The 27474-nt window shown below is 38.0% G+C and overlaps 2 protein-coding genes across 2 annotated transcripts in view; one reads left to right on the top strand and one right to left on the bottom strand.

Annotated features, from left to right (window-relative positions):
* Nucleotides 1–276: 276 nt before the first annotated feature.
* On the bottom strand, nucleotides 277–27474 carry LOC135415245 (uncharacterized). Its single transcript, XM_064656905.1, has 6 exons — nucleotides 27355–27474; nucleotides 26310–27081; nucleotides 24918–25022; nucleotides 20218–20436; nucleotides 10381–10472; nucleotides 277–844 (listed from the first exon to the last, which is right to left on the bottom strand). The coding sequence occupies exons 1-4, from the start codon at nucleotides 27472–27474 to the stop codon at nucleotides 20405–20407; spliced, it is 1029 nt and encodes a 342-aa protein (XP_064512975.1). The 3' UTR covers nucleotides 277–844; nucleotides 10381–10472; nucleotides 20218–20404.
* SLC16A7 (solute carrier family 16 member 7) overlaps nucleotides 26039–27474 on the top strand; it is an 82429-nt gene continuing 80993 nt past the window's right edge. The window contains exon 1 of the mRNA XM_064655819.1: nucleotides 26039–26295. The gene's annotated coding sequence lies outside the window, so the exon portion shown is untranslated. The remainder of the gene's footprint in view (nucleotides 26296–27474) is intronic.

Below are 27474 nucleotides of genomic sequence, written 5' to 3'. Positions count from 1 at the left end.
CATAGTTTGTATATTGAGTCTTTTTTGATGCAACAAGAATTGCTTGCTCTGTTTGCAGCAGTTATATGATTTCCTAATTCACATTTGCAGATTCAAAACAATATAAAAATATATATGAATATATATGTATGCTTATATATGTATGAATGTGTGTATGAGAGTGTCTAACAGAAAAAAAAAACATTGCAACATAAAAACCAGGTAATTATTGTAAATAACATTCTATTGAATATTTCTAGGGAAAAATGAAAAAGCATCACTTGGAATGAAAATAGATCTTCTTATAATATAAATTTTTTATTCATAGAAATGTCATAATAGCCATAACAGTAATACCCGAATGGTAAGAGCAAATTGTATTTAGGAGCAAGTCTGACCTCACAGACTCATTTTTCACTTTCAATTTTGTTAATAATAGTTTTTCAGAAGAACAGAAGAAAAATTCTTGAATTGATATTGTACTTTATCAAAATCTAGGCAACTGAATATTTCTAAGACAGCTGTTATTTTTTATTGAGACTACCTGTGTGTCCAATTTAGGAAATATGTGACAGAAGCAAAGGTTTTCAAAGCAGGCACTATTCTTTTGGCACGCACAGGCACACAGGCATACACACATACACAGATACACACATACACAAAGATGACAGGCAGAGCTCTGGGCTACATGTTCTTCAGCATAAATGGCTGTTTAACTCAAGACTAGAGCTGTAAACTCCCTTCTGAAGAGAGGCAATGCAAATTATGCTCCTCCTTTGCCCATCTTTTTCCTTGGAAGCAGAAAAGAACACCTATGAACCAGTCTTTGTTCATGGCCATTGTTATGTTGTAGAGATGGAGCAATCTGTCGGGGATAGAAAAAAATTATTATAATTCAATTTTTAAGGATAATTGTCTGTTTAACAAAGGACTAGGGAGAAAACTGGTTTGGTTTGGTTTGGTTGTTTTTTTCTTGGGGATGTTAAGCTAATTTGCATGAAAGGAAGTTGAAGAATGGTGACCATGCATAGGTCACATGGGTGTGAAAAGAAAAGGTTTAAGCAGTCTGAACGTATAATATGAGGAAACACAGCATAAGCTATGCCACCCTTCATTTTATGTTCAGTACAACAGTCTTACTTGACCTTGATAGGTCCAATCTAATGAAATCTTATCAATCTTTCTTAATAAGTTATGTGCCAACTCTCAGTTAATTTGTTCTTCTAACTAGAACTAAATTATTACCTCCTCCTCAACCATTTACCACATTTTTCAGTATTCAGTAACATTGTACATTTGTAAGATACATAGGTTATTTTCCATGCTTTCAGCATGACTTTGGCTGCACCCAGCCATGATATAGCCTCTTGACAAAGTATTGAACACTGGGAGATTGTGGCTAATCAGCCTGAAAGGGATCATACAGAAGTCTGTAATTTTTCAAATATGTGGAGAGTTTTCCAAACCCATCTGCCCTTTGTGCATGCCAGGTGATTGTCTTAAACAATAATATCTCTGTGCAGATGCCTCTCTTCATATAAATGAGTAAATATTCTTGGTTGAGGCAAGGAAACTAACTGTTCTGAAACTACAATTTGCTTCTGTAGAGGATCCTAGTAAGGCTGAAATCTCTTCTTCAGTTACTATTTATATATATATGTATGTGGAAAAATTAATTGCAATGGGAGACATGGACACATGACTTTCTGACTGTACAGCTGTCGCATGTTTGGGGTATTAATTTGAGAGAATAGTAGGTTTAAAAAAAAAAGTAAAGTTTAAAAAATATGAGTAAATGGAGCATAAACAGGTCTCATTTCAGAAAAGGAAAATATTTTCATGGGGGAATATCTGGAACGTATGCTATTTTGAATTATTTTTGATTGATTTGAACTCAATAAACTATTCTCTCAGAAGGATACTCTTCTGTTCCACTTACCACCCAGAAATTTAGTTCTGAGTTCATAACAGTTCACTAACTTCTTGGAAGAGAGAAACATCAACACTCCAGTGTTGATGTCATATGTATATACTGACACTGTACCAATAGTATCACAGAAAAAGTTACATGCTGTAATAACCACAACACAGAGAAGTCCAGAAAAGAACAATATTAAATATGGCAGGTTTCTACTGACAAAATTCACAACCAAATTTGCTGTGGAAGGCATTTTGTCTCATTAGAAAGTAAAAATGCAAGACAGTTGTTAAGATGAAAGATAATATTTCTAACATAATAAAACACAAATATAATAGTTGCCATAAAAAGAGGGACAGTCCCAAGAGTGAAATTACTACATATTTCATATTTCTAATTCTAACACAAACATAATTTCTGTAAACTACAAATCACTATACATTTTCCACAGTTCACGCTAGATATAGATAATAATAATGGCTTAATATAAAATGAGTTTTACATTCACTGCTTATGAATAAAAAGGATAATGTTCACTAAATCTACTGAATATTCTTCTATATCCAAATCTGCACTTAGTTCTGATACTTTTGTTTTTCTCCTTTAACATAAGACTGTACTTTCACTGGACCTGATCAAACTCCTGCATTTTTAAGTTGAAATTATCCTACTAAAAGTAGAAGGTTCATGTTTGCAACCTTACTGCCTTGTGCACAAATATACAATAAAACATATATTTATGTACCTCATTTCACATCAACTTCAATGCTAAGCTAAAAATGGCAAGAAGTAAAAACTTGTGATAAGGGTACATGGAAAAAAATGCTTTTCTGTCCAAATGTTGTGAGTTGATATTTATAACTGGCAAATAGCTGAAAGTGAAATACCTCACAGTGTTTTTATTAGGAATATGCAAACTGTTAATACAAAAATGTTCCAGACTATTAAGCATGCGAAAGTCAACAACAATTTTATTAAATCATCCCAGAAAATGACAGAAAGGTTATGCAGTGTCTGAAGGACAAATCTGATGTGCTTAAAATGGGTTAGTAGTGTCAAGAACAAACTGTGCTATAAATTGATTTCTCAGGTAACAATAAAACCGAAAATACTACAACCTTAAACTCATAAGATCATGCAGCAAAATCCTATGCACATATGCAGTGCGATATTTTCGCTACAATCTTCACAACTAAATCTTTTCACTCAGATTTAAGCACTCTGATTTTTTCAAAGGTAGGAAACTGAAAAACTATTTCATTAACTCATGACCTGTTAGACATTATTACTACTTCATGTCCTCCCATTCCAGGCAAATCATCATATTCTACTGAAAATGTCTTTTCCCTTGTAATTATTAACATCTCTTGAAACAACAGAAGCTTTGAAATAAGCATACATTGTGGAGAGGAAACCAGTGGATACAATACGCAAACTCTCTTCTCTCCATTGCTAGTGCAAATGAGTTCTAGAGGTAGTTTTGCAACCCCTACTGATTTTTTTTCCCAGGTTTTTAATGTATAAACTGCTAACTAGTTGATTTCTTGTCTGTTAAAGGTTTGTATAATAAAATAATGCCCAACAGTTGGTGACAAGTTAGCCATCTGAGAAGTAAAGTGAAAACTGATCAACCTTTCATCCTTATAGAGGATTTCTTCATGATAGTGTTGGAGACCAAAGAGGAGGCAGAAATATATATGGCAGAAATACCAGTAGCACATTACTGTAGGTGAATTGGACACGTCAAACCACCTTTGGAATTGATCGATGGAACTAGACGCCTCAAGGGTAATTCATTGGAACAATTTTGGATTACTATGTTAAGGTAAGCTGAAACTTTTCTGTAGTGTCTATTTTCCTCTGTTGATTAGACAGCTGGATAACTAAGACTTCAGTGCCTAGTTTTCAAACACTTAATTTAGGAAAAACCACATAAAATCCTAAAGAGGGTAATGGAATAAATTAAATTATTTGTCCTTTTGACAAAGAAATGTGACAAGCACATGGTCTAGAAATTATATATCTGAAGGGAAATAACTGGAATTTGAAACACCAAAAATCTTTATTTTATTTTTCACTTATCCTAAGCAATTTTTTACCTCACCATTCTCCATTTTTTTACAGGTTTGGAGGATTTTATGTGCTTGCATTTTCAGAAATTAATGAAATATTTTACAAATTGGGATATTTATATTTTCTTCTTTGCTCTACTCAAACTGAGATTGTCAGAGAATTAACGAAAAAGACTCCCAAGATCTGTTTTCAAGTGGAAACAGTTACACTGATGCATGTCACTGCATCTATAGCTTAGACTGGTTTTCTTTCTATGTGCATTTATGTGCAACTATCAGTGTCGAGTTTGATCTGTAGTTTTTAACATTCATTCACCTACGTCATTCTGCAGGTGCTCAGAATAAGCTTGAGAGGCATTTTGTCTGAGTTTTTTTCTTTTTACATGATGTTCCTCTGAGTTTTTAGAGTGCAGAAATAATTCACAAACAGAAAGAAAAAAATGGTTATGGAATTGCTTATTCAAATTCAGCACTATGGAAACAATTAGTTCATAGATTTGTCTAGCCAAGGACCCATTCCTTGGTATTTTTATTTCTTTAATTATTCATCTGGTATAATAATTTTTATTATTACAAGCTCCATTACCATGCTAAAAATTTACTAACAAAAAGCGGTGTCATAAAATATACTGCTTAGTATGAAGCTTTGCATTCACCACTTTTATAATATATAATTTATAATATATTGCTAATAGATATTGTTAACTTGTCAATCAGAAAAACTAGGCCCTTTTTTTATAAATTACTGTTTCTGTAGTTTTCAAAATTTATTTCATAAATGTGGGTTCATTTGTTACTGAACCTGTACATTTTTTCCTTTAAGATGAAATTCAAATTTAAATTAAAAAATAATGAGATTCTAGAAGATAGTGGTAAATTTATTATCCAAGAGGAGAAAGATAAAGACTATTTGTAGATTGTAGTTTTCTTACCCAGGAAACAAATAAAAGTTTTGCCTTAAACTTCTGAAGAGGGCCACTACTTTTTTTACTGAGAGTCATCCATTCAAATGTTCTCCTTGGGTATGACCATAAAAAACCCTATGATGTGTCATAGATAGTTCAGGTGATATATTAGCTATCAAATGAATACTGTGGGTATACACATCAATAGGAAAAATGACAGTAATTTTTCCACAATTACTTGCAAATTCAGAATGAGACACATCATCAAGGAAAATATCTGCAGTCAGATATTCATTCCTAGTTACTTGGAAATGTGGCAGTTACTTAAATAAAACTCTGGGACAAATTCAGCTACAGCATAACTAGTCCACAGCATAATTAGTTTTGTTTACACAATTACACAAAATAACAATTTCTCTTCATTGATGTTTCTCAAAAATGGGATTTCTGCTCTTAAATGCAGAATGAGACCAGTGTTTTAATTTCTGCTTTGAATCAGACAGAGCCAGAGTTTGAATGTGGCTCTCTGCCACTCAGAGAAACATCTCTCTGATGTTCAGCTGTTTCTTTCCATTTTATTAATCTGCTTTTTCTCTCTCCTCTAAAAAATGATTCACACTTCTGACAAAAGATTCATAGTCTCACCAACACCTTCAATATATCTGTTGTGTGAAGAGTATTCTTTTCTTGATGAAGAGGATTAATGCAAAGCAAATGTCAGCACCAAGTCTTACAGCAATCCCTTCCAGTCCTTGTGAGTGCATTTTGGCCTTCTTGCTTCACTCACAACGATATCTGTATATTTCATCTGAATATCCTCCCTCTCTTTAAAGAGGCAAGGACAGAGGAAGGTTTTCCCAGCTTAAGTGGCAAATAATGCCACCTGTGGAGAATGCCTGATTACAGTACAAACTAGTCTCTCTTGCTATCTGAAAATATCACACAAGCCCAGCAAAAAATAAAAAAAACCAAACAATTTTGGCAGTAAGTTGTTTAATTTCAAGATGAATTTCTCTCATATAAGAGTAAAAAGGTTGTTCTATAGTCACGTAGGGCCAATATTTGTCTCTGTTGAATGGAGAACTGCACAAGGGTGAGGAAATTAATATATATTATGTTTCCTCAGGATTTAGGGTCTCCAAGGCAGCAACTCACAAGACAGTAACACAAAATCCATGTTTTCAATAAATTACTTGACTGGGTGGCTAAGGTTGATCATCATCATCTTATCTGTGAATTTCAGAGATCTTCTTAAGCAAGACACTATAAAGTCAAGTTTATTGGGATTTGTGCTTGTAATTTGCTGTTGGAAGAAGAAGTACAGCATCTTTTCTCCTACTCATGAAGGAGACCTGGATTTCTCAGGTTCATCAGTATATGACTGCAGTCCTTTGGGCTTTATTTTGAAAGAGCTGTCCTTATGGTACGAAGCCTTTGTGATAGATTTGTTCTCAGATCTTCATCTTTAGATGGTACTGCAGAGCATAAAGATGTCATTCAAGCTTTTCCCACTGTCATCTTTGCTAGTTAATAATGTAGTTAATTCAGTACCTCTGCATCTTTATATGGCTGTCAATGCACTAAAAAATAACAGGCTAGTGCTCCTGCCAGAAGTGAGAGAGAGTTATAGTGTGGGGATAGTCAAAGGAATAAAATGTGTTAAAATTATATCATATCCCTCCTTCCCACCTTGGGTTCTTGATTTCTCAGCAAACACTTCTCACAGATTTGCTTATCCCCTTGAAAAATTAGAAATAATATTTCTCAGAGTCACACCATAAACCCATGTCCATGAGATTTTAAAAACAGCAGGGTGATGATTTACTTTTCAATGACAAAAGGCTTGATCAGCACTTCTTCACTTCAGGCCATTATTCTGTGAAGACCTCTCACACTAACTCTCCAAAATCGTACTGGAACTGAAAGGTAAAAGCACTGTGTGGAGAGTGATCTGCCAGTTCAGCCCTTTACAGATCCACATTTCTACTGTAGTCAATGCACATGCTTGAGGGTGTAGTCTCAGCAATAAATTTGTCTTATTGAAATAAATAGTATAAGCATGCAACTGATGATCACCTATAATGTTTTTAAAAGTGATTTAACATTCCTTTAAACAAATAACAAACAAAACCAACAGCATGGAGTGTTGTGAGGAAAATTATATGAAAAGAGATTTTTTTTCAAGAAGCAACAAGTGTTCTGCTTTTTAATAACACTATTACAACTGAATTGTAATATAATTATAATTAAGTGCAATTAACACAATAGAATTATTTTATTTTTCTTTTGTATCACATTATTTGTTTCATAAGTTTGCCAGCTGCAATGTATCTTTTCATTTTGGTTGCTGTTAATGAATTCACTACAACAATTTTCAACCAAAGATACACAAATTATAGTAACGTTAAGAATAAGAATAATTTGAAAATCTACAAAATCATCACTTAGAATAAGTAATAATATAAAAATCCATAAAGGAGCAAGTGTGTCATATTTCCAGTTTATATTTTGGATGGCCCTGCATAGTTCTTATTTTATTATACTTTATGGACATACTGTCTTAAGATGTTTCAAAGGTTTAATAATGCTAATACTTAATAATACTAATACTTAAAAATACTTTAATAATTTTTAAGACTAATTGATTTGGATACCAGGGTTGGCCAAAGATGTATAATTTCCTTTTTAAAAATCAAGATGCCTTTCTGTTTTACTGACATATCTCCAGACTAATCTATTACTTGGATCTTCTATTTAAAACAAACAACTGAATAAAATGTGATACCACAGGAATGAAGTCAATAGTCCTTCCAAAGATCTATTGTGGGACTAGGATGAAGGTGTCATTGCAATCTGTTGCAGTTATGAAAGTCCTGTTTAAGACTCCTCTTTACCCATTTCCATAGTTATGGTTTTATGACACATTCATAGTTCTTTCTTTATAACATATTCATAGTTCCTCTGTGATCTGGTTTCCTCTTTTACTTTCCATTTCTGCTCTGTGTCCCTGCATCATTTCCCTTCTAACAAAATCCATTAAACATGTATGTAGCAGAGGGTAAAAGCAGAGTTTACGTCAGCTGTGAAGGGGAAAACCAAGAATTTTGTGCTACCTTTGTCCAATCCTTGTTATTGAAACCAGCATGATGCCTGATGTTATCTACTTCTGTCTCCTTGTCTACTCATGTTCAAACATTTTTTAGATTAGGGGAAAATGTCCCCAGCAGTAAAACCTTATCTCATTTGTCTGTCTACAGTGCTAAGTAAAATAGGACTAGAGAGTAAGCTCAAATCCTGAACTCAACTATTCATACTGCTTAATAATTAACATACTCTCTGGCGTGGTTTTCACCTCTACCATCTAACACTCTCCTGGAAAATGCATGGCACTGCAAGAACCAAGAGCCACTCCCCTACCCAGAGCTTTCTCTACCCTGCTATCGCTTACTAACCTATTACCAACTCCAGCTGGAAAGCAAGTCTTGCACTTTGAATACACCCATAAGCCCTATCTATGTCAACCCAGAACCTTCAACAAATGCCCTCAGTAACATGATCTGAAAACAACATTCTGGGCTGCAACATTCTTTCATTATTTCAAACACATTAACTGAAAAATAAAGAAAATTACAAGACATTACTGTATCTCTGGATCAAAGTAGACTCTCCCAGGCACAGTCCCAAGGCCAATAATATTATGTGGCTGTGGCCAGTCTGTGTCAGCTGAAGTGTGCTCCCTGTTTACAAGTACAGGTGTCACCAGTTGTTGCAGGGTGAAGATGCAGGTCAATGCTACTGGTGACACCGAAAGTCATTGAATATTTCAAGGTTTAGCAATTTATGGGTCACACATTCTGAGCATGGAAGAAAATAAAGAGTTTATAGGAAGGGTTTGACCAATCAGGGATTTTTTGTTCGTTTGTTTGTTTTTTGTTTAGTTTGGGTTTTGGGGTTTTTTTCTTGGTTTGTTTTGGTTTTTGGGGGGGGGGGTTTGTGTGTGTGTGGGGGGGGGTGGTTGTTTTTTATTTTTTTGTTCTACTCTAAAGAGACTGCATTGAAAATTTTGGACTCGTGCTAAATCATTTCCTCAGGATAAACATGTAAACAAAGATGGCTCAACTTTTTTAAGGCACATCTGATGCTACCTACCCTTAGAATGTAGCTCACTATATAAATACGTTGCAGAGAATTACTTCTTTTCCTTCAACTCCAACAAGCTTAAATCCATAGTTTTCATATCTCAAGCAAATTTCCTCACAATAAGGCTGTTGCTTAGGTTGGGGCTGACAGTGATACTCAAAGCACTCAGCTAGAAATATTAGTTTCAGATGGGCTCCATATTGGGTGAATAACGTTGTCGTTACCATTATTATTTTGTTTCAATCCTAAGCAAAGTTTAATATACATAAATTATCTAGGGAGTGATGATTAAACCCATGTATATTGCCTTCCATCAGCATGCACCCTAGTAATCTCATCTCTTTTCCAAGCCATGGCTTCTGAAGGAAGCAGTTGTAGCTTGCCATAGATTGAACACTCTGTTGACAGTTCCTGACACCATCCAACAAGAAGTTACTAGATTGGATCCTTTGGGAAACAGTCTTTCGGTTTCTAAATCATAATGGAGTTCAGATTTAGAGCAGGCAATGCTTTTCAGGACAAAATAATTCTGCAATCGTATATGTTCCTACAAAGCTTTAGATAGACAAAGAGGGGCTAACTACATACAGACATCTCCAGGTTCAGAAGTAGCAGAAGAGTATATGCTTTCTGAGATATAGATATTTTGATCTGTTTCAGGTATGGAAAGAAGAGAACCAAAAATTTAATCTAAGTGCATCATGGAAAATCACTTTTAAAGGTCTTAGCGAAAGACATCGCTCCATAAAAATAATATAAAGGCTACTATCTGAATTAGAATAGCTGCAGGGAATAGGGAATTCAGTGCTGAAGGAGTTAATTAGATTCTCAGTTTGTGTAGGAAGTTGAAGGGAAAAGAAAGTGCTGGGAGAAAATTTGCCAAGCCTGTGCAGATGCAGTAAAAGATTATCAACTTTGGAGGGAATAACTACTTGTTTTTGGTATAATTTTTATGATGTGCTTCAAATATAGTTCTGTGAATGACTCACCCCAAAACTATTGTTAAATCAGTGGTTGCCTACTGTTGTGAATGGTCTCAATCAAGAACCAGGGTAAACTCCATAAATTAATGAAAATGCTTATACTTCTTAGTGGATATATTTAATGACATAGTGCAGTGAAGGAAATATTTCACTCATAAATTTACATCATGAATTCTTTGAGTGAGTAAGTTTTATCCTTTCTTTAGTCAATACATAGCTCATATGTCATTAATTACAGGGAGCAACTTGAAGCTTTAAAAAAAAAGAAGTATCTTCAAAAAGGTAAGTCAGAGCTTAATTAAAAAACATTGTCAAAATAAGGTAAAGATATATATGTGAATAAGGAGAGTGAACGGAAACCTTGGATGTGGTTGATACTGTACCCCATTTCAGTAGAAAAAGATCATGACATCAGATAAGAGAAGCTCTAAAATGCATCCATTTGAAGTGAGGAACTTCGGGAGGAAAATATTTTCTGTGAAGAAATGTTTATTTTAATATAGATGTCCAAATCTTAAAAAGTATTGTAACAACATAGTCAGCAATAGCAGAAGGTTGAATTTGATTGCCTTTGAAATCCTGTTGCTGAGATCTATAAAAAACAAACCTTGTATAACACTGTGCATGCACACTTCTCAAAAAAATTTTAGGTTCTCAGCAAGACACTTCAATGACTTCCCTAGAAACTCTGAAACTGCATAATCAAGAATTATTTTAGTTTAAACAAATATAATTTACATCATTCATGTTTCTTCTTTCAAAAACCACCTTATATAACACTATAAGTTAAAATGACCTAATTTTCTCTTACTAATTTGGATTTAATTCTATCTACAAACTTTTAAACTATCAGGTTATGCAAACTCACGTATTCTTAATTTCCTGTATGTGTGTATGTGAAGGTGGGACAGAGAGAAATAAGATTTTAAGGAGGTTCTAACATGGCATGAAATAGGATGGTTTGTAATTCTGATTGACGTACCTTTGTTCAGTCTATAAAATACACTGAGACACATAACAAAGAAAAGAAAAGCCGTCAAAAATAGTCAAGGAAGTCATTAAATGCCATAAGCAGAGGAATAGAGGGAGTGACTGCTGTGTTTGCAAATTGCCTTTGTTCATACAGTCACGTTCCAAATTTGCAATGCATCAGCAATTTAATTTTTTTTCCTTAATCTTCATTTATGCTTTTCAATTCCTTAAGTCAAACAATTTTATTTTGTAACTCCAACACTTGGTGCATTTGACAAACTAGATAGTTCTTCTCCCCTTTCCTGAAACTGCAATCATTTTGTATGATGCAAAATGAAATGTAGCTCCATATCAAACACCCGTATTGTGCTAAGTGTTCTTAATGGTATCTTTTAATTCTGCTCCATCTTCATTCATTGAAGGACTGCAGCTAAGGCTGATGTCAGATGAGGAGAGATGAGTAGAGATGATGGCGATGTTGATGATGATTTGACAAAGCATGAATTTCTCCAAAAATGCATTTTCAGTCACTTCCAAATTATGTGAGCACAAGCCAAATGTGCTCATTACCAGAATTCTGAAAATTTCATTCATACATACAAGCATAGAACTATCATTATGCCAGTTTAATCTAGTGCTCCTGACATCCATACAAAATTTGACAGTCTGTGATTAAATTCCCAGCTTTCTCCCAGATCCTAGGTTAGCATCCTAACATCAGAGTACAAAGAAGAAATGGGAGAGCATGTTTACCTTTTACTGTGATGTTTTGTATTAGTGCTTTTAAATCCAATGGTTCTTGAACAGTTTTTTGAACCCTGCACTATCAAGCTATTGCTCTCTCAGAGTCAGTGATGATGTCTTACATAAAATGAAGTTTCCCCAACATATATTTCCCAGTCTTCACATGCTCCACATCCCACCTCTTATGGTGCTTGTCTGAACTCTTTCTGATTTTTCTCTTTCTGATTGAGGGTAGGAATCTGAAACAGTTTATTTCATAGGTTAAATTAATACTTTCTCCCAAGGCTATGGATATTCTGACAGTAACCCAGAGAAGAGAGAAGACTTCTCTTACTTTTGTTCGAATTGGCCTCTTTTCAAAACCATTCACAGCTTGGAATTCAGGATTAAAGAAGTTTAGGAGTTAATTCCCCTAAGCTGACCTGAAAACTAAACCCAAGATGCACAGTGTAGGTGTTCTAAAACTCCAACAGAAAGAAATACGTGGCTTTCTCCAGCAGCTTTGTCTGGATCTGGTCCATTTTCTTCTTTTCTTATCTGTCTTCCAAGAAAATTGTTTATACAGGGCCACAAAATACTTTGATCTCAAACTAAAAAAAAACCCCAGAAATTATTTCTATCACTTAATTTAGAAGGTAAATTGAAAAATCAATTCTTTGCACAGAAGAATTGAACATAGTCTCATTGACATAAATGCACTGAAGTACACAAGTGAATTGAAAGCTATATTCCTCTATTATTGCTGGGATTTGTCACAAGTAATTTTAGAATCATGTATTGATCTTTCATTATTAAGATTTAGAAAAGCACTCATTTGCTAATCTGAGCACTTCTGAGTTCATTCACAATAAAAATAATTACCATAATATCATCAAAACGAAATACTCAGAAAACCACCAATAAATTACCCCAAATATTATGCCAATATAAAGAGTTCCCCATTGGAACTTCTGTTTTGGTTTGGGTTCTTTTTGGATGGGGAGCCATTTGGGGCTTTTTTAAACCTTTTTAAACCACTCTATCTTCACTCTTTTTGTTCAGGATAGTGACAGAAATGTATGACAAAAGCACTAAAGAAACACAGTTCTTTAAGATGAAAAATTAACTGTATAGTCATATATGGATAACAAAACATGAGCGCTGGTTTATAAACAACAGTCTCATTGTGCTCACTGAAAACACGACTGTAATTTTTCCAACTTTCTCTTCTTCAAAAACTCTCACTGAGAGATGAATGGAAATTGAATTCATTATATATACATCCAATCTGCTCCTCTTTGAGTGTCATGCCTTATTTTATTTGATAATTCTAAACGATCACTACAAGATGACTGGTAGCTAGGATTTTGAATGAATATTACTTCTTTTACTGTATTTTTGTAACTACGGTTAGCTAAGTATTTGATGAGGGCTGTAAGAAACAGAGAATATAGCTCTCATATGGGGAAGAAAGAACTTACCAAACACAGTATTTCCTATCATAGCAGAATATAGCTTAGCATTGAGTATTTCTATCTGTGCCAAGTTTGAACACAGTTGGCAAAGAGATATTTCACACAGGAGAAAAATATCTTCTCCATGAATGTCATAGATCAGCTGCCAGCTACTGGCAGGTCTATGGTAGCTGCATTGATGGTCTGGGCTCATTAGCCATAGCTTTGGACTTGTCAGTAAATAACTCCCATTTCTGCAGAGCTTTATGGGTGTTCAAGCCGTCTGGAGGAAGATTCATTGTAACTTACACAAAATACGAGTTCAGCAAAATTGTCACAGTTTTTCACTTCTGTTGGATAATACATCCATATTACAGGATCTTTTCAAAGTATACTTTTGAAATGGAGCACATTAGTAGCTTTCAAATGGAGTACTTTAGCAACCTGTGGTTTAAGTATAGTGAACAACTGACCAACAGAGTTTTAAGTCCTTATGTTGAGGTGCATATGTTGATGGGCAGGCAGAACCAGGTTGAAATGTCTCTTACTACATCTAAAATAAAATCAGTGAAGACATCACAATCCACATCTTCTCCATCCTTGTCATTGTTCCGTGTTGAAGGTTGTAGGAGAAAGTCTGTTCACATGTGCAACTCAATGGCTTCTTCAGCTTAAGTAATATTATGCTTACCTAGGGCAGAAGTATCAGCAAAAATTCTGTGATAAGTCATTGTATATAGGAGACAGAGAGGATATAATGAACTATTAAGCAGTCAAAAATCAGCTAAAGGCAGTATGATAAATTTGGTTTGAGTCCACTAACCACTTTTTCCATGAAAAAGGATGGCAATATGCAAACAAGGGAAAAGTTAGGAATTAAGTAATTTCATTTACCTTTAGATTTTTAAACTGCAGCTGTTTATACTTGTACTAACACCTTGGCTTGTCTTTGTAGCCAATAGCAAGAAATGGTTACAGAACACAATTTCACTGACCCCTTTTAGAACATTTTGATGAAATTGTGTCCTTCAGATGCCTACTTCTAACCACTGAGAATAAGGGTAGCCTAGATGCTTAGGTCTGGTGTAGCTACCACATTGCAAAAGTTTCTTTTGGTGTGTTATATATCTCATGTAAAGTAACTGAAATTCAAAACATGACTGGCAAAGGCTCCTCCCTGCAATTGAACTCTTTAATGTGGAGTGTTTGGAATCTTGCTGACCTTCCTGCACACAGAGAACACTATAAGCCCTTTGGAAGGGACTGCTGTATTTCACTTTGTCTGTCATCAGAACTCATCACTGTTGGAAAGATAAAGGGTAGGAACAGTGGATTGCAGTCATAGATAACAGGTCATCTTACCCATTCCTTTGCCCTCAACCAAGAGCAGGTATAGCTTCTATCAGATACATCAAACCATATTTTTGCACAAAAGTTGTTAAATGATTTTATGAATTATTACTGAGGAAAAAAATTAACCATACTAGGAAACCTAACTCTGTGATATTCAGTTACCTCAGATTTTTGAATAGGTAGGCCCTTGAGAATAAAAATCCTGACAAAGCTGTATTTAAATGCTTTGACCATTCTAACTACAGTAATTGTAAAATGTTCCTACATTCCATTTTATGGCTGTGATGATTTTATATAAAACCTATATCCATTGTTCCACTGATTTGTATGGGACAGAAATATCTGTAGATCTAGCTAATCCACATATGCAGGCTAATGGGAGCTACAGGGTAAGTCTGCCCTTAATTCACTGACTTCCTTCAAAGATCCAGGTCTCTGTGCAGCCTATTAATCTACTAATGAGTCAAATCATTTCTGAACTATGCAGGCATCACTTCCACACTTGCCAGGATTTGTTTGCATCTTTCTGTTTTTTTTCAATGTCAAAGCGCTATCCAGAGCATCAAGCTAGTCTATTTTAAGAGGTGCTTTCACAGAAAAGATGCCCTTATCAGGAAAGATTTTTTTGCTTAATAAGAAAAAATATACACACTATATAGTGCAGACGAGCTAAAATTTAATGAAAAAAATCTATTGAAATAAAAAAAAAGAAGAGCTTGTTTCATATCTAGTACCACAGTTCTAAAACAGATTTTCATGTTGGAAAATTGAAAAGGTTTAGAGGACTGGTTCTGACATCACCTATATCCACAGCTAATCCTGAGTACTTCCTACAGAGAATAATGGGGAGGGTTGCAGACACCTACAGGTTCTCTGCATATATCTTTCTGTATTGCATCTCTTTTCTTCCTTTTTGAGCTGTTTAATTGCTTGGTTTTCAATTGTCAGGCCTTTGCATCAGTCTGCAACTATTCCGTAAATCATTAATAAGCTTTATAAATAGAATAGGAAAAATAATCTTTTCATCCAGTGGAGATGCACACAGTTTATACGTTATATCTGAAAAATGCACTTTCAGAGAGAAATGGGGCTTTCAAACTTTTTGTTTGTTCAAAGAACAATTAAAGTACACAAGACATTGTATACCATCATGAAGAGTGGGCTAGTTGGGATACTAGAAACAGTATACATGGGTTCAGAGATCATAATTGCCAATCAAAGAAGGAAAATCTGGATTATCTTTGCATAGACTGAAATGTGCCTGTGAAGTCATGGCCTCTCTTTAATGACTCAGTATATGATGTATTTGAGGGTAAAGATTGTTTATGATGTACCTAATGTAAACAATTTTTAGAATTAAATATGTCTCAAAAGCTAATATTTTTTAAATACTTTGGCTATGAGAAATTCTATTTGAAAACTTGCACAAGAAGCTTCAAGGACTTTGTTTCCAAGTAGGTGTTGTAATTCTTGTCCGAGTATGTAAGGATCTTATATAGCTTGTTGGTTCTATATTAGAGCAGCTAATATCTTAAGTCCTCCTCCTTTTGGCCTCATCTTCATCTGTTCAGGCACGCTGGCTGGCTGCCACTGCTCTGCAGCTGTCTAGGCTCTGTCTCTGTAGCTGGGTCAGTAGCCACCCTGTGTAACCTTAGTTCGACCATACTTTTAATGGTGTCCTTTGCAATTGCTTTCTGATCTTATTTGATGGTTGGATTCAAACCTGTTCTGTGGTATATTAGCTGCTGATCTTCAGATTAACCCAGTGCTATGAGAAGCAAATATTTCTAGGATAAGGGAGAGATGATTTCCTTTCCCCCGATAGATAAAATCACTATAAAAGAAACAAAAAACTATGTTTACAGCAAGTATTTTATTCACATGGAACAGGTAAATAAGACACTTGGACACCAAATTCAGAATAACCTTCTGCATCCACAAATGCAGTCTCCCATTATCACAGGCTACCAATTCAAATAATCTTAAATGTATTGAATAAGCCCAAGAGATCCAAGAACTGACATCATTACAGTGATAGTCATTTTCAGAAAAGGCATATGAAGGTATCCAAGATTGCTGTTAATTGGCTAAATATGTGTTACCAGCTTAGAGTACAGAGTTGTATGATGTGCATGAGTCATAGCAAATGACAATTTTACATAATCCTAATTTATCTTTGGGAGAAACTCAAGAAAGTTCTTTTCACTATTTTTGTCAGGAATCTAATGATTACAGTATAGTATTTTTCCAGTTTCTGGGAATTTCATCCTGTAGAGAACTGCAAGACAGAAACTGACTACATTTCACACGATGCTATATTTTTTCTCTGTATTCAGATGGAGACTAGAGAACAACCCATCTCACTCTGAAAAATATACAAAGCAGTTTGTCAGCCGACAAGGCACTGATAGGGTGCACAGATCGCACTGACTGTTGTCCAGAACAAGAGTTTATACATATAGCTAACACTTGAGCCCTTCCATATAGGTGTCTAAGGCATCTTAATCTCCACTAAAGCCTCACCCTAGACCACAATAAATTTTAGCAGAATTCAAGCCATTTGACAAGAAGTGAATATTTCAATACCAAGTCAGTATTGGACTTGTTCATGCAAAGATATTACTGACAATGAGAAAATGACTGGCAATAAAATGGAAATGTGAAAAAAGAAATTATCATTACTGAATCTGTAGAAAAAAACCTCAGCAGAAGCTCCATCAGGCCTAATTGTTACAGAATAAGAACATCACCAAAAAGTAAGAAGACATATGTGAACGTGTGCAAACACAAAGCTGTTATGCTATGTGTTTGTTGGGGAAAATAGGGTTTGGATTAGCAGTCTGAGACCTTCCTCCCCAAAAAGTTGACTTCTGCTTCCTCGTAATTCACTTTAGAACCACCCCCAAAACATAAACATTTCACTACAGCTGAAATATTATATATTTCAGTAAAGGTATAATACCTTTATCTTGCAAAACTACATTTTGGACCTCATCAGTAAAGAAAGTAAATACATGATATACAGATGATTTTTACAGTTCTGAAGCATGCAGAACACTAGTATTCCAACCATACTTTTATTTCTTAGGTTTTACCCACTTTGTGAAAATGTGACTATCCCAGAAGAGAGCTGCAAAGTAAACCATGATTTTAATAAGACATAAAGGCATGGAGTGAAAGGTCTTCATGTATGATTTTGATCATATAGTCCAGTATTTTCAACACAATGAATAACAAATTAAGTACTGAAGTTTAGTTCAATATGCTCATGGTATTCAAGATGTTCATTATATTCTGTAAACCAGCTGATGAGTTGGGCTTTCATGTTACCTTGAGTGCAGAATGTGATCCTATCTGAGAGTATACACGCTGCCATTTAATGTTTCTGCAAACCCATCTAATCTTATTCAGACTATTATTGCTGCAGGATGAGTCATATGTAGTTCCTTAGGCAGCCCTACTTTCATACAAGCAGTGGTTTAAGTGCGTCCATGAGGAGTTCCTTAAGAGGGAAGCCTTTTTCTTTGCCCTGATGGTAAAGCAAATAGCTTAGGGAACAGTCAAGCATGATGTTTGTCTGAACAGTTAATCCAACTCATGTACCTACATAGAACAGACACCTTCATTTCCTGAGATTTAGAGCACTGAATAAATTTTTGAGCACAACCAGATAATGAAGGATGTCTCCTTTTACATACAATTAGAGACCTTGACCAGAAAGAAATGCTAAGACCTTCCACTGTTGAGATGTCCTATAGTAGTACCTAAACCTCAGAGAGTTACATAGCCTGAGCTGAACTATTTATTCTCTGCTTTTCCTGTTGAATCTGGATCCCAACACAGAAAAAGACTGAAATATTCCAAGGATTCATAAGAGAGAGAAAAAAGTAAAATAGATCTGCTTCTATCCTAGTTATAAGGATGCTTCCCTGAGAGTGATGCTTTCTTAGTTCTGGCTTTATATACTGTCCTAGGTATTATTTGGACTGTTTATAACAACATGTTGTCGACATCTTCTTAGATTACAATTATTGATATACTGGACTCTAATATAAGAAATATTTAGGCAAATTCTGAAATTTTATCTAAAAAGCAATTTTTTTTGCTATTTCATTCCATCTTCTTTTAAAAGCAAATAAAAATATGTACATCAGAAAGCAAATTCTCCTGCTACCTAAGAAGTTTTGTAATATAATGAAGTTAGGCATGTCTTATAACACAATGGTAATTTACAGTTGTACAGTTGCATCGAAACTGAGAAACTGATAGACTGGCCTGAAGCCTATCACTAGGATTATAATGGAAAGATGAATTAGGCCTCAAAATAGCAAATGATAATTTTAAACTTTTGATGCATTTTTAAGCTTTAAAACTTTGATCTTTTTTTGTTTTAGCAGTCACAGAATGAGATATGAAAAATATCCTCAACAATCACTACTTAGAAGCAGAATTTACAGAAGTACACAAGTAATTAATGTCCAGTATCATAGTAAAACAAATATTAAAACAATACATAAAAAATAAAAACATGTACATCCATTACTTTTTAAGAATTACATAGACTGCTCAAATGACTCATTATTTCTGCAACCAGCAACATGGACACATGTAAATTTTGTTAATGGATTTTTTGAATCTAATATATTGCTTTCTTAGCTAGTACTGTAACTGTAGCAACTAACATTCTAGAAATATTTGATGCATGTGTTTTGCTTTATGCTCTTCCAGTGTAAATGCACAGAATTATTTATAGTTCTTGTAGACAGATTTTTAAATGTGTCTTGCAGAAAAACTTTTAAAAAGCACCTTTTAAAGCAAAGAGCAGCAGAAGTCTTTTTTTGGTTGGTTGTTTTTTTGGTTTTTTGTTGTTCTGTTCACCTCCACAAGAATTAATATTACATTGTCATCAGCTATTTCCTGTGGTCCACCTGAGTTGTTTAACAAAATAAAGACATGTCAGCAGAACAATTCAAACACTTCTCTGGTGGAAAAATGCTACTTTCTTTTTGGCAATATGCCAAAGACTTCTTCTCTGTACCTGCTCTCACAAAAATATCTCCCTGTGCTATCTCCCTACCACCAATATAGTTCTACAAGAACTCAGAACCCAGCAAGAAGAGTTACCAAATGGTACCAGTTTCCTTGCACGTTCATGCAAGATTTCACACTTTTCTGCAGACAGGAATTTGAGAATCATAAGAGTGACTTGAAGAGAAAGATTGCTTTTAAGACTTTTAAAATGGAGCGACTAAGATCAACACATTCTTTTACTCGTAGACATGAGCCTCCCCCTCTATTCTCTGTGCTCATGGTAGAGAGAACAGAATAGTTCCATTATCTCAATATAAATAGAAATCACATGAAAAAGTAATCACTTGCCCCACAGAGGACTACGGTCAGTATGGCAGGAATACTATGTAATGGTTGCATGGCAGATAAAGCAGCATGGAGGGTAAGAAGGGGGTAGAACTACTTTTCTATTTTGGCAACTGTAATTTAGCAGAGGGCCATGGTGCTCCTAGGATTTTGGTCACCTGTCTTTCAGCAGTATGATCCTTCTTCATTCTAGTGCAATACTGATTTGTATAACTGAATACGCCAAACCACATTTCCAACAACTTGACTACTACTTCAGTCATGATAGGCATGAACTGCCACTGTATTTTCAGTAGTATTAGACACAACCTGATCTGGGAGTTGATTTCATCAGTGACCTACATGAGTTGTTGGCTCCCTTCTAGAAGAGAGGCTTATTATCTCTCCCAGGTTTCCAGATTGGCTTTCAATTATCTATTTATCTTCTACACTTCTACTGACTACCTGCTTCAGCTGATAACTGCCAGCTGCCTCAAATTCTCTGTGAGGCTTGATAGAGATCTTTCACAGTCGAGTGAAAGTCCTGTAGTTACAATGTGCTGTGTTCTCTGTCACCGTGAGCTGTAAAAGAGAAGAATTTTATTGGGCCTAGAATAGACATGGTTGATGGTTATAGAGAAAACTGACCTCAATAGAAAGACATACTTTGGCTATATATTGTCATTAGAATTCTACACTCTAATCATAGTTAAATGAATCTTATCACAAAACTTAAAGTATATGTATCTCATTCACTAACAGGACTAGGATTAAGTTTTATGGTAATGAGAGAGCTATTTGTGTGTATGAATGGGGGTGGAGCGAGACACAGGTTGATGACTCTTAGTTGTTAATATAAAGCTCACAGAAGGTGGCCTATATGATTCACCAATATAATATTCATGATACTGTCCTGTGTATCAGATAGAAATGAAAAGAATGCGCACCACACCAACCTGCTTATGGACATGAGAGAAGTTTGAGTTGGGTATATATGGAACCAAAACCAATCCAGAAAAAACCAGAACATAATCAGAATGTAATCCTCTGCAGGCCAGAACAACACACAACCATAAACATGCATCCTTTAGATTCAAACTCTGTAACAAGAAAGACATAACCTGAGATGTAGCAGAGGAATCTAAGCTCAGTGGATGACCTGTAAAATTCTTGCTTCAACTAAAATGAGTGGCATGTGGGGAAAATGGACTATTCTAGTAGAGGACTTACCCAAACAATAAGTGGATAGACTTACAGAAAATACCATCACATATTCAATGCTTGCAGCATTTTTTTTTTCTCTAGTGAAAACTAACACAAATCTTTTATGTTAATATCACTAAAAAGACCTCAAGCTGTTATCAACCAAAACAAGAGAGTGTTTAACATGCAGCCTCACAGAAATCTATCACACTATTGAATGGACAAAATGAATAACTAGATGTATGACTCTTTTCATAGACACACATGTATATGATAAGTGGTTTAATTTCTTCTTTACAATTATTTCACTGAAAAATACATAATGCTACGCTCCCATACAGAGACACATATACACAGGTACCAGCTCTGAACTTTTGGTAGCTTCCAGAAATTCACTCAGAAATTATTAATTGCTATCACTCAAACATTTTTAATTCTTACCCTAAGAGGGTAGCCATGAACATTTTTACTTTGAATAATGGGTTTCCTACAGCAAAGGTGCACCAACACTGGAAAGATGCAGAATGACAACAGGTTTTTTTTCAGTCTGCAACAGGGAATCAAATTACTTCAGAGCCCTCATTCTACAGGCACTCACCGAGGACTGTATTCACTTTAAAAACCTGATGTCACTGCAATCAAAGTCAGAATAAAAAATAAATTCATACACTAACTTGTAGTCTGAGGGCTCATGGTAATTTTTATGACCTTAAGCAGTTGCAGGCACTAAGCTGTATCTGAACTTAATGTAGACTGTAGGCTAGAATAACATAGTTATAAATGCATCCAGCTTATGTTCAGACTCTGCCCTGGACTAGAAAACACAAAACTGCAACAGTAAGGAAATTAAGATGCATACATGTGGTGGTTTGAAACTCTCAAGAATCCAATTTCTAAGTTCAAGCCCCTTCCCACAATTTGCCCCTGTTGAGAGGGTTTAGTGATAGCATGGACTTGATATCTTCCTCACCTCATGTGGAGAGTTTTCAGACAAAACACAACTATTCACTATTGGAGTAAGGGGAAAATATTTACAAATGTTTATTTACATACATATATATATATATTTACATTAAATTAAATTCCTCTTTTCCTTCAATAAAAGTCTAAGAAGAAAAGAGAAAACTCTTTCTGTCACTCCTCAGGCCACAGTTCTTTCATTTCAGTTTTTTGTGGCACTGATTAGTGTCTTTTATTTTTCTAAGGCAGCAGATTTAAGTATGGCAGTCAGGATTTTTGTTCTTACTTTGTGGAAATTCCAACCCCGAGCCTTCGGGGGATTTTCCTTGGAGACCTTCACTTCTCTTAGATTAGAGCATTTAAGGCAGCTCTCAGTTCAGTCTTACCAGAGCTCCTCTGCTCTGTCTCAGCTTGCCAGCATGGTAGCAGCAGCAGCAGCAGCAGCAGCGGAGGGCAAGGCCACCTCCTCTGCATTCCGTTCTGGTTCATCTCTCAGGATAACTCCGAGTTTTTCAGCTCCTTTCTCCCTCTCTCTAGCTGCTGCTGCATTTTGGGACTCCCCAAGGGTTTGGAAGTCCACCCCTCCTCTTCAGGATGTCTCTGGGTTTTGGGAAAGTGATCCAGTCTTACCCCAAAACAGCCCTGTTGAGTTTTCCTCTGTTTTGTTGCCAGCTCTCCCTCCTGCAGGAACATCTCTGCATCTTTCAGCCAGCTTCACGTTATCTTACTGCTACTGGCTATCTTTTTGGCTTTTAGCCACTGTTGTCTCTGTTCAGGACTGCTCCACTGCCGCTTTCAATGTCTTCTGCTGCTGCTGACAGTAAGGAAACTCTTCCAGCTCTTGATTACGAGACCCTGTCCAGCTTTGACACTATACCGGGTCTCCTGTAGCCTCAGCTGGGGGCTGGGGGCCCTTGGCCCCCAGAGGGGCTCACTGGCCCCCTGCTTCCTCCTGGCTCAGATCATGGCTACCCACCTTCTAAACTATCTTCACCACCTTCTCTTCCGTTTCTGTGGGTATGTAATTTCCGTAGGGTGCATGTGGATTTTTGATTGGTCCAGTATTATCAGTGGGGCAAACCATTACTACCTCAGAGAAAAGGTTTTTCAAACCACCACAATACACCTTTCCTAAAGAGGGTGTTCTGAAAAGAGGTATTGAAAGAAGCTACGAGGCACATATGTATATACAGAAAATGTATATGTCAAAGTAATCATTAACATACACTAATATAATCTATATAGATGTTAATATATGCAGTATAATAAATCAAAATTTATTTGTAAGTACAGCATACATTAATTTGTATTGTATGTAGCACTGTTTTACATAGCATGCAGCATGTACTATGTAGTACAGCAAATACTGTGTACGTGATTTACCTTCTCAGAGATGTCACTGTGTAAAATTTATTGTCTATAACATACATAGTACAAATTTATAAATTTAAAAAACTATACATTTATATCTATATAAGTATATATTTATAATAGTTAAGGCATACCAGTGGAGGAAATCATAGAATCAGCCCCGTTAGAAAAGACCTCTGAGATCATCAAGTCCAACCCTTGATCCAACACCAGCGCAGTTACTAGACCATGGCACAAAGTGCCACATCCAGTCTCATCTTAAAATCCTCCAGGGATGGAGGATTCACCACCTCCCTGGGCAGCCCATTCCAATGTCTGGTTACTCTCTCTATAAAAAATTTCTTCCTAATATCCAACCTAAACCTCTCCTCCCAAAGCTTAAGATCGTGCCGTCTTGTCCTACTGCTGGTTGCCTGGGAGAAGAGACAGACTCCCACCCCGCTACAATCTCCTTTCAGGTAGTTGTAGAGTGATGAGATCTCCCCTGAGCCTCCTCTTCTTCAGGCTAAACAACCCCAGTTCTCTCAGCCTCTCCTCAGAGGACTTGTGCTCGAGTCCATTCATCAGCCTCGTTGCTCTTCTCTGGACCTGCTCCACCACCTCGACATCCTTCCTGAACTGAGGGGCCCAGAACTGGACACAGTACTCCAGGTGTGGCCTCATCTGGGCTGAGTACAGGGGAAGAATCACTTCCCTGGACCTGTTGGCCACACTGTTCCTGATCCAGGCCAGGATGCCATAGGCCTTCCTGGCCACCTGGGCACACTGCTGGCTCATGTTCAGCTTCCTGTCAATCCAAACTCCCAGGTCCCTTTCTACCTGGCTGCTCTCCTGCCTGTAGCAGGCAGGGGTTGTTGTGGCTAGAGTGCTTGGCCTTATTGAACCTCATCCCTTTGGAATCAGACCATTTCTCCAGCTTGTTCAGGTCCCTGTGAAGAGCCCTCCTGCCTTCTAGCAGACCAACACTTCCCCCCATCTTGGGGGGGATTTCAGCACTAGTAGCTTTTCTATGAAAGACTTTTCATCAGATTTCATCATAATTTACACACTTTTAATCCTGTAATTGTGGGCCTGCCTAGAAGAGTTTGGCCACGGGCATTGGTACCCAAGTTTTCTTTGCTTGCATGCCCAAGAGTCACGTCTTAGCATTTGTTCTTTCCTCCAACTGGTTTAGTGGGCCCCTTGTGGGTCTTAGTGGGCCCCTCAGTGGACCCCAAAGCCTGTAGTGCAACCTGCTGCCCGGACAGATGCTGGGCACAGGCTCCTCACATCCACTGTGAGGATGCTGGGCACAGGCTCCTTTCACACACTTGCGTAAGAGATGACTGATACTGCTACCCAAATTAATGTAACTGTGACTTAGACAAGCTGCCCTGTCAGTCACCATGTTTGTTTCTAAAAATGTCCCTGGACTCAGATATGTAACTCAAGTATTACTTAGTTTATGCAATGTCACAAAAATTATTCCAAACTGTTCAGTTTGTTTCAGGAAGAACAGTGTTTGCTGTCTCTACCAGTGAACTACTTACTGCTCCTTATGACTACAGTGCCAGAATCTGCCCAGAGACTGTAGAGACCTGGCTGCTTTACAAACACGTGACAAAGTATTCTCTCCTGAATCTGAAAAACTTGCCCTGGAAAGAGACAATACATAAATTATAACAATAACATTCTAAAGAATGAAGGAATGATAAAATGTTGCATTACTGGTATCTACAGGTTTAATGATTATAGTTTAAAACAGAGAATAATTAATAACACTTCTCACATAAAAGGAAACAGATTCATAAGAAAAGGAGCCAAAGAAACCTGATTTCTGTTAACTCATGCTTCGGATGGCAGTCCTCTGTGGATGGATTCTTGAATGTGTACCATTACCATTGCCATTCATGCTGCCACTTTTTTGAAGGGTGACATGCTCCTTTCCAGATTATTTTTCTAAAGATTTTGTGGCTGGTGCTAGCTAAGGGATTCAAATGTTATTAATGGAAAATAAACAGACAAAAATAAACTGCACAAGTTCAAGTCTTTCCTTCCTTCACTAGCAGCTCAGCAAACTAGAACATACCCAAGTTCTCTCTCCTCTTATCCATACACAGGCAGCCTCAGTTCCTTTACATGCCTGTAAAGATCCTATTCATTAAGCTCTCACTAACACAGTGCATGCAATAAAGTTTTTTTTTAAATATATACTATGATAATCACATTTCCTTTTGTACATTTTGCAACACAATATCAATGACCACAATTATTCCAGCCTCCTTACACTACTTTAAATATTGTACATAATGTGCAACCTTTATGCATAAGAATAGACATGATGGTAAAGGTTTTAATAGTGCAATTATATGATTATGTTGATCTCTTTCACTACAGGATTTTAGCCTTAAGGACAGAATTTCTGGAGAATGTAGCGGCTCTGGGTGCCGCGGGGCGGGCAGGTGGGCGGGGAGGGCTCACGCCTGGCTCCAGGTGGCGCGGGGGCCCGGCCCTGCCCGCCCGGCCGCACCAGCGCGCTACAGCGCGGTACATCCCGTCCCGTCTCGTCCCACCCCACCTCCCGCTGGCGCTGGCTCCATCCCCTTCTCCACGGGCCGGGCGCCGCGCCCCCGCCGGCCCCGCGGAGCCGGGTTGGGCAGCCCGAGAGGCGTCTCCTCCGCAGCCCCCGCCCCCCCGCGCCGGTGCTGAAGCGTCTCGGCCGCTCCCCGGCAGCACTCCCGGGACAGGGGCGCCCCGTCGGCCCCACAGCAGCACCCAGGCCTCCCTCCCTGCCGCCCGGCCCGGGCTCTCCCGCTGCCGAGGGCACCTCATGGAAAATAAATAAATTAATTCCCCCACTCGCACACGCGGCAGGGAGAGGAGCCGGCGGCGGCCGCGAGATTAGATCCAGCCCGAGCTAGAGACCAGGTAACGTAACCTACCCGCCAGGAGGGAGGAGGAGGACGAGCAGCGAGGCCGCTGAGGTCGCCCCCACTGGGGAGGGCTCCGGGGGACGGAGAAGGGGCTGCCGCAGCCGCGGCGCGCCGCCGTGGCCCCGGCAGGCTGCGAGGGGCGGCTGCCCCGCGCTGTGCGCGCCGCACTGTCAGTCACACACACACACGAGCCGCCGCCCACGCAGGGATGGACGGATGGATGGATGGATGGATGGACAGACGGACGGACCCCGCATGGGGCGCAGCCGCCGCCCTCGGTACCAAAGCAGCCACCGCAGGGAGACGCCGCACACCCGCCGTGCCCCGCTGCCCCGCGGGCGGCCGGCTCTGACAGCGGGGCAGGGAGGGAGGCGGGCGGCGGGGCCGGGCCGGGGCCGCAGCTCTGGGGGGAGCAAGGCGCGATCCCTCCCCCGCGCCGCTGCGCGCATCCCCGCGGGGCGGAGAGCACAGTGCCGGGGCCGCCTTTCGCCGCATCCCCGCGCCCTTCGGCAGCGCCCACCCCGAGCGGAGCCGTGGTCCGGGGTCCCTCCGCCCCGGGGAGCTCCGCTGGGAAATATGGGCGGGGAGCAGCAAAAAACGTGCTGCCGCGTTTGCCGTCATCAGAGACGGGCCTGCAAGAAGCTCTGTGGTCGAGGTGACCTTGGAGGAGGTGGATCTGGATGGAGCTACTGTTGCTCCATGCAACTGCAGAGCTGGTTTCCCTACTCTGGGCTGCTCTGAGCCCCACAACTCTAGCATTATTATCTCGAAACACTGCTGGCTTTAGTTAATGGTTTGTACAGAGCTCCTGGTGTAACTGGTACCAGAGCCAGGAAAATACTCCTCCATCATTCTCTTTACTCGATCTCTGCTAGCACACAGTCCTTGAAGGGAATGGTCTGAAGAGTCTCCTTGGTGAGGAGCAATTGTCCCAGGTTCGTGCTTGCTGAAGTGACCTCTAAAAGGCAATGAGTTTTAGAAAAGAGTGAGAAGTTGCCCTGTTCATATTCCAGAGACCAGAGTGTCCCCAGGTGTGCCTAGAATGACACGTTACCTGCAGTCCTGCAGGGTCACAGAACTGGCACAGGTTCTTCACTGCTTTTCCAGTGAGATGAATAGGATAACAAAACAAAACAGAGTAACATTTGCAAATAGCTGGACTTTCAGGTGCCAT

Source organism: Pseudopipra pipra, chromosome 5 (genome assembly GCF_036250125.1).
Source record: "Pseudopipra pipra isolate bDixPip1 chromosome 5, bDixPip1.hap1, whole genome shotgun sequence".
NCBI lineage: Eukaryota > Metazoa > Chordata > Aves > Passeriformes > Pipridae > Pseudopipra > Pseudopipra pipra.
The sequence above is the reverse complement of the archived record's forward strand: the minus strand, read 5'-3'. Positions and strand labels throughout refer to the sequence as shown.

Coding starts and splice junctions, on each gene's coding strand:
- LOC135415245 (XM_064656905.1), bottom strand. CDS start 27,474: ATGGCACCTGAAAGTCCAGCTATTTGCAAATGTTACTCTGTTTTGTTT. Junction 25,023..26,309: donor CTCCTCCTCCCTCCTGGCGG/GTAGGTTACGTT, acceptor GTCTCTTTCCAG/GGCAAGTTTTTCAGATTCAG. Junction 20,437..24,917: donor CACTGTAGTCATAAGGAGCA/GTAAGTAGTTCA, acceptor TCTCTTTTACAG/CTCACGGTGACAGAGAACAC.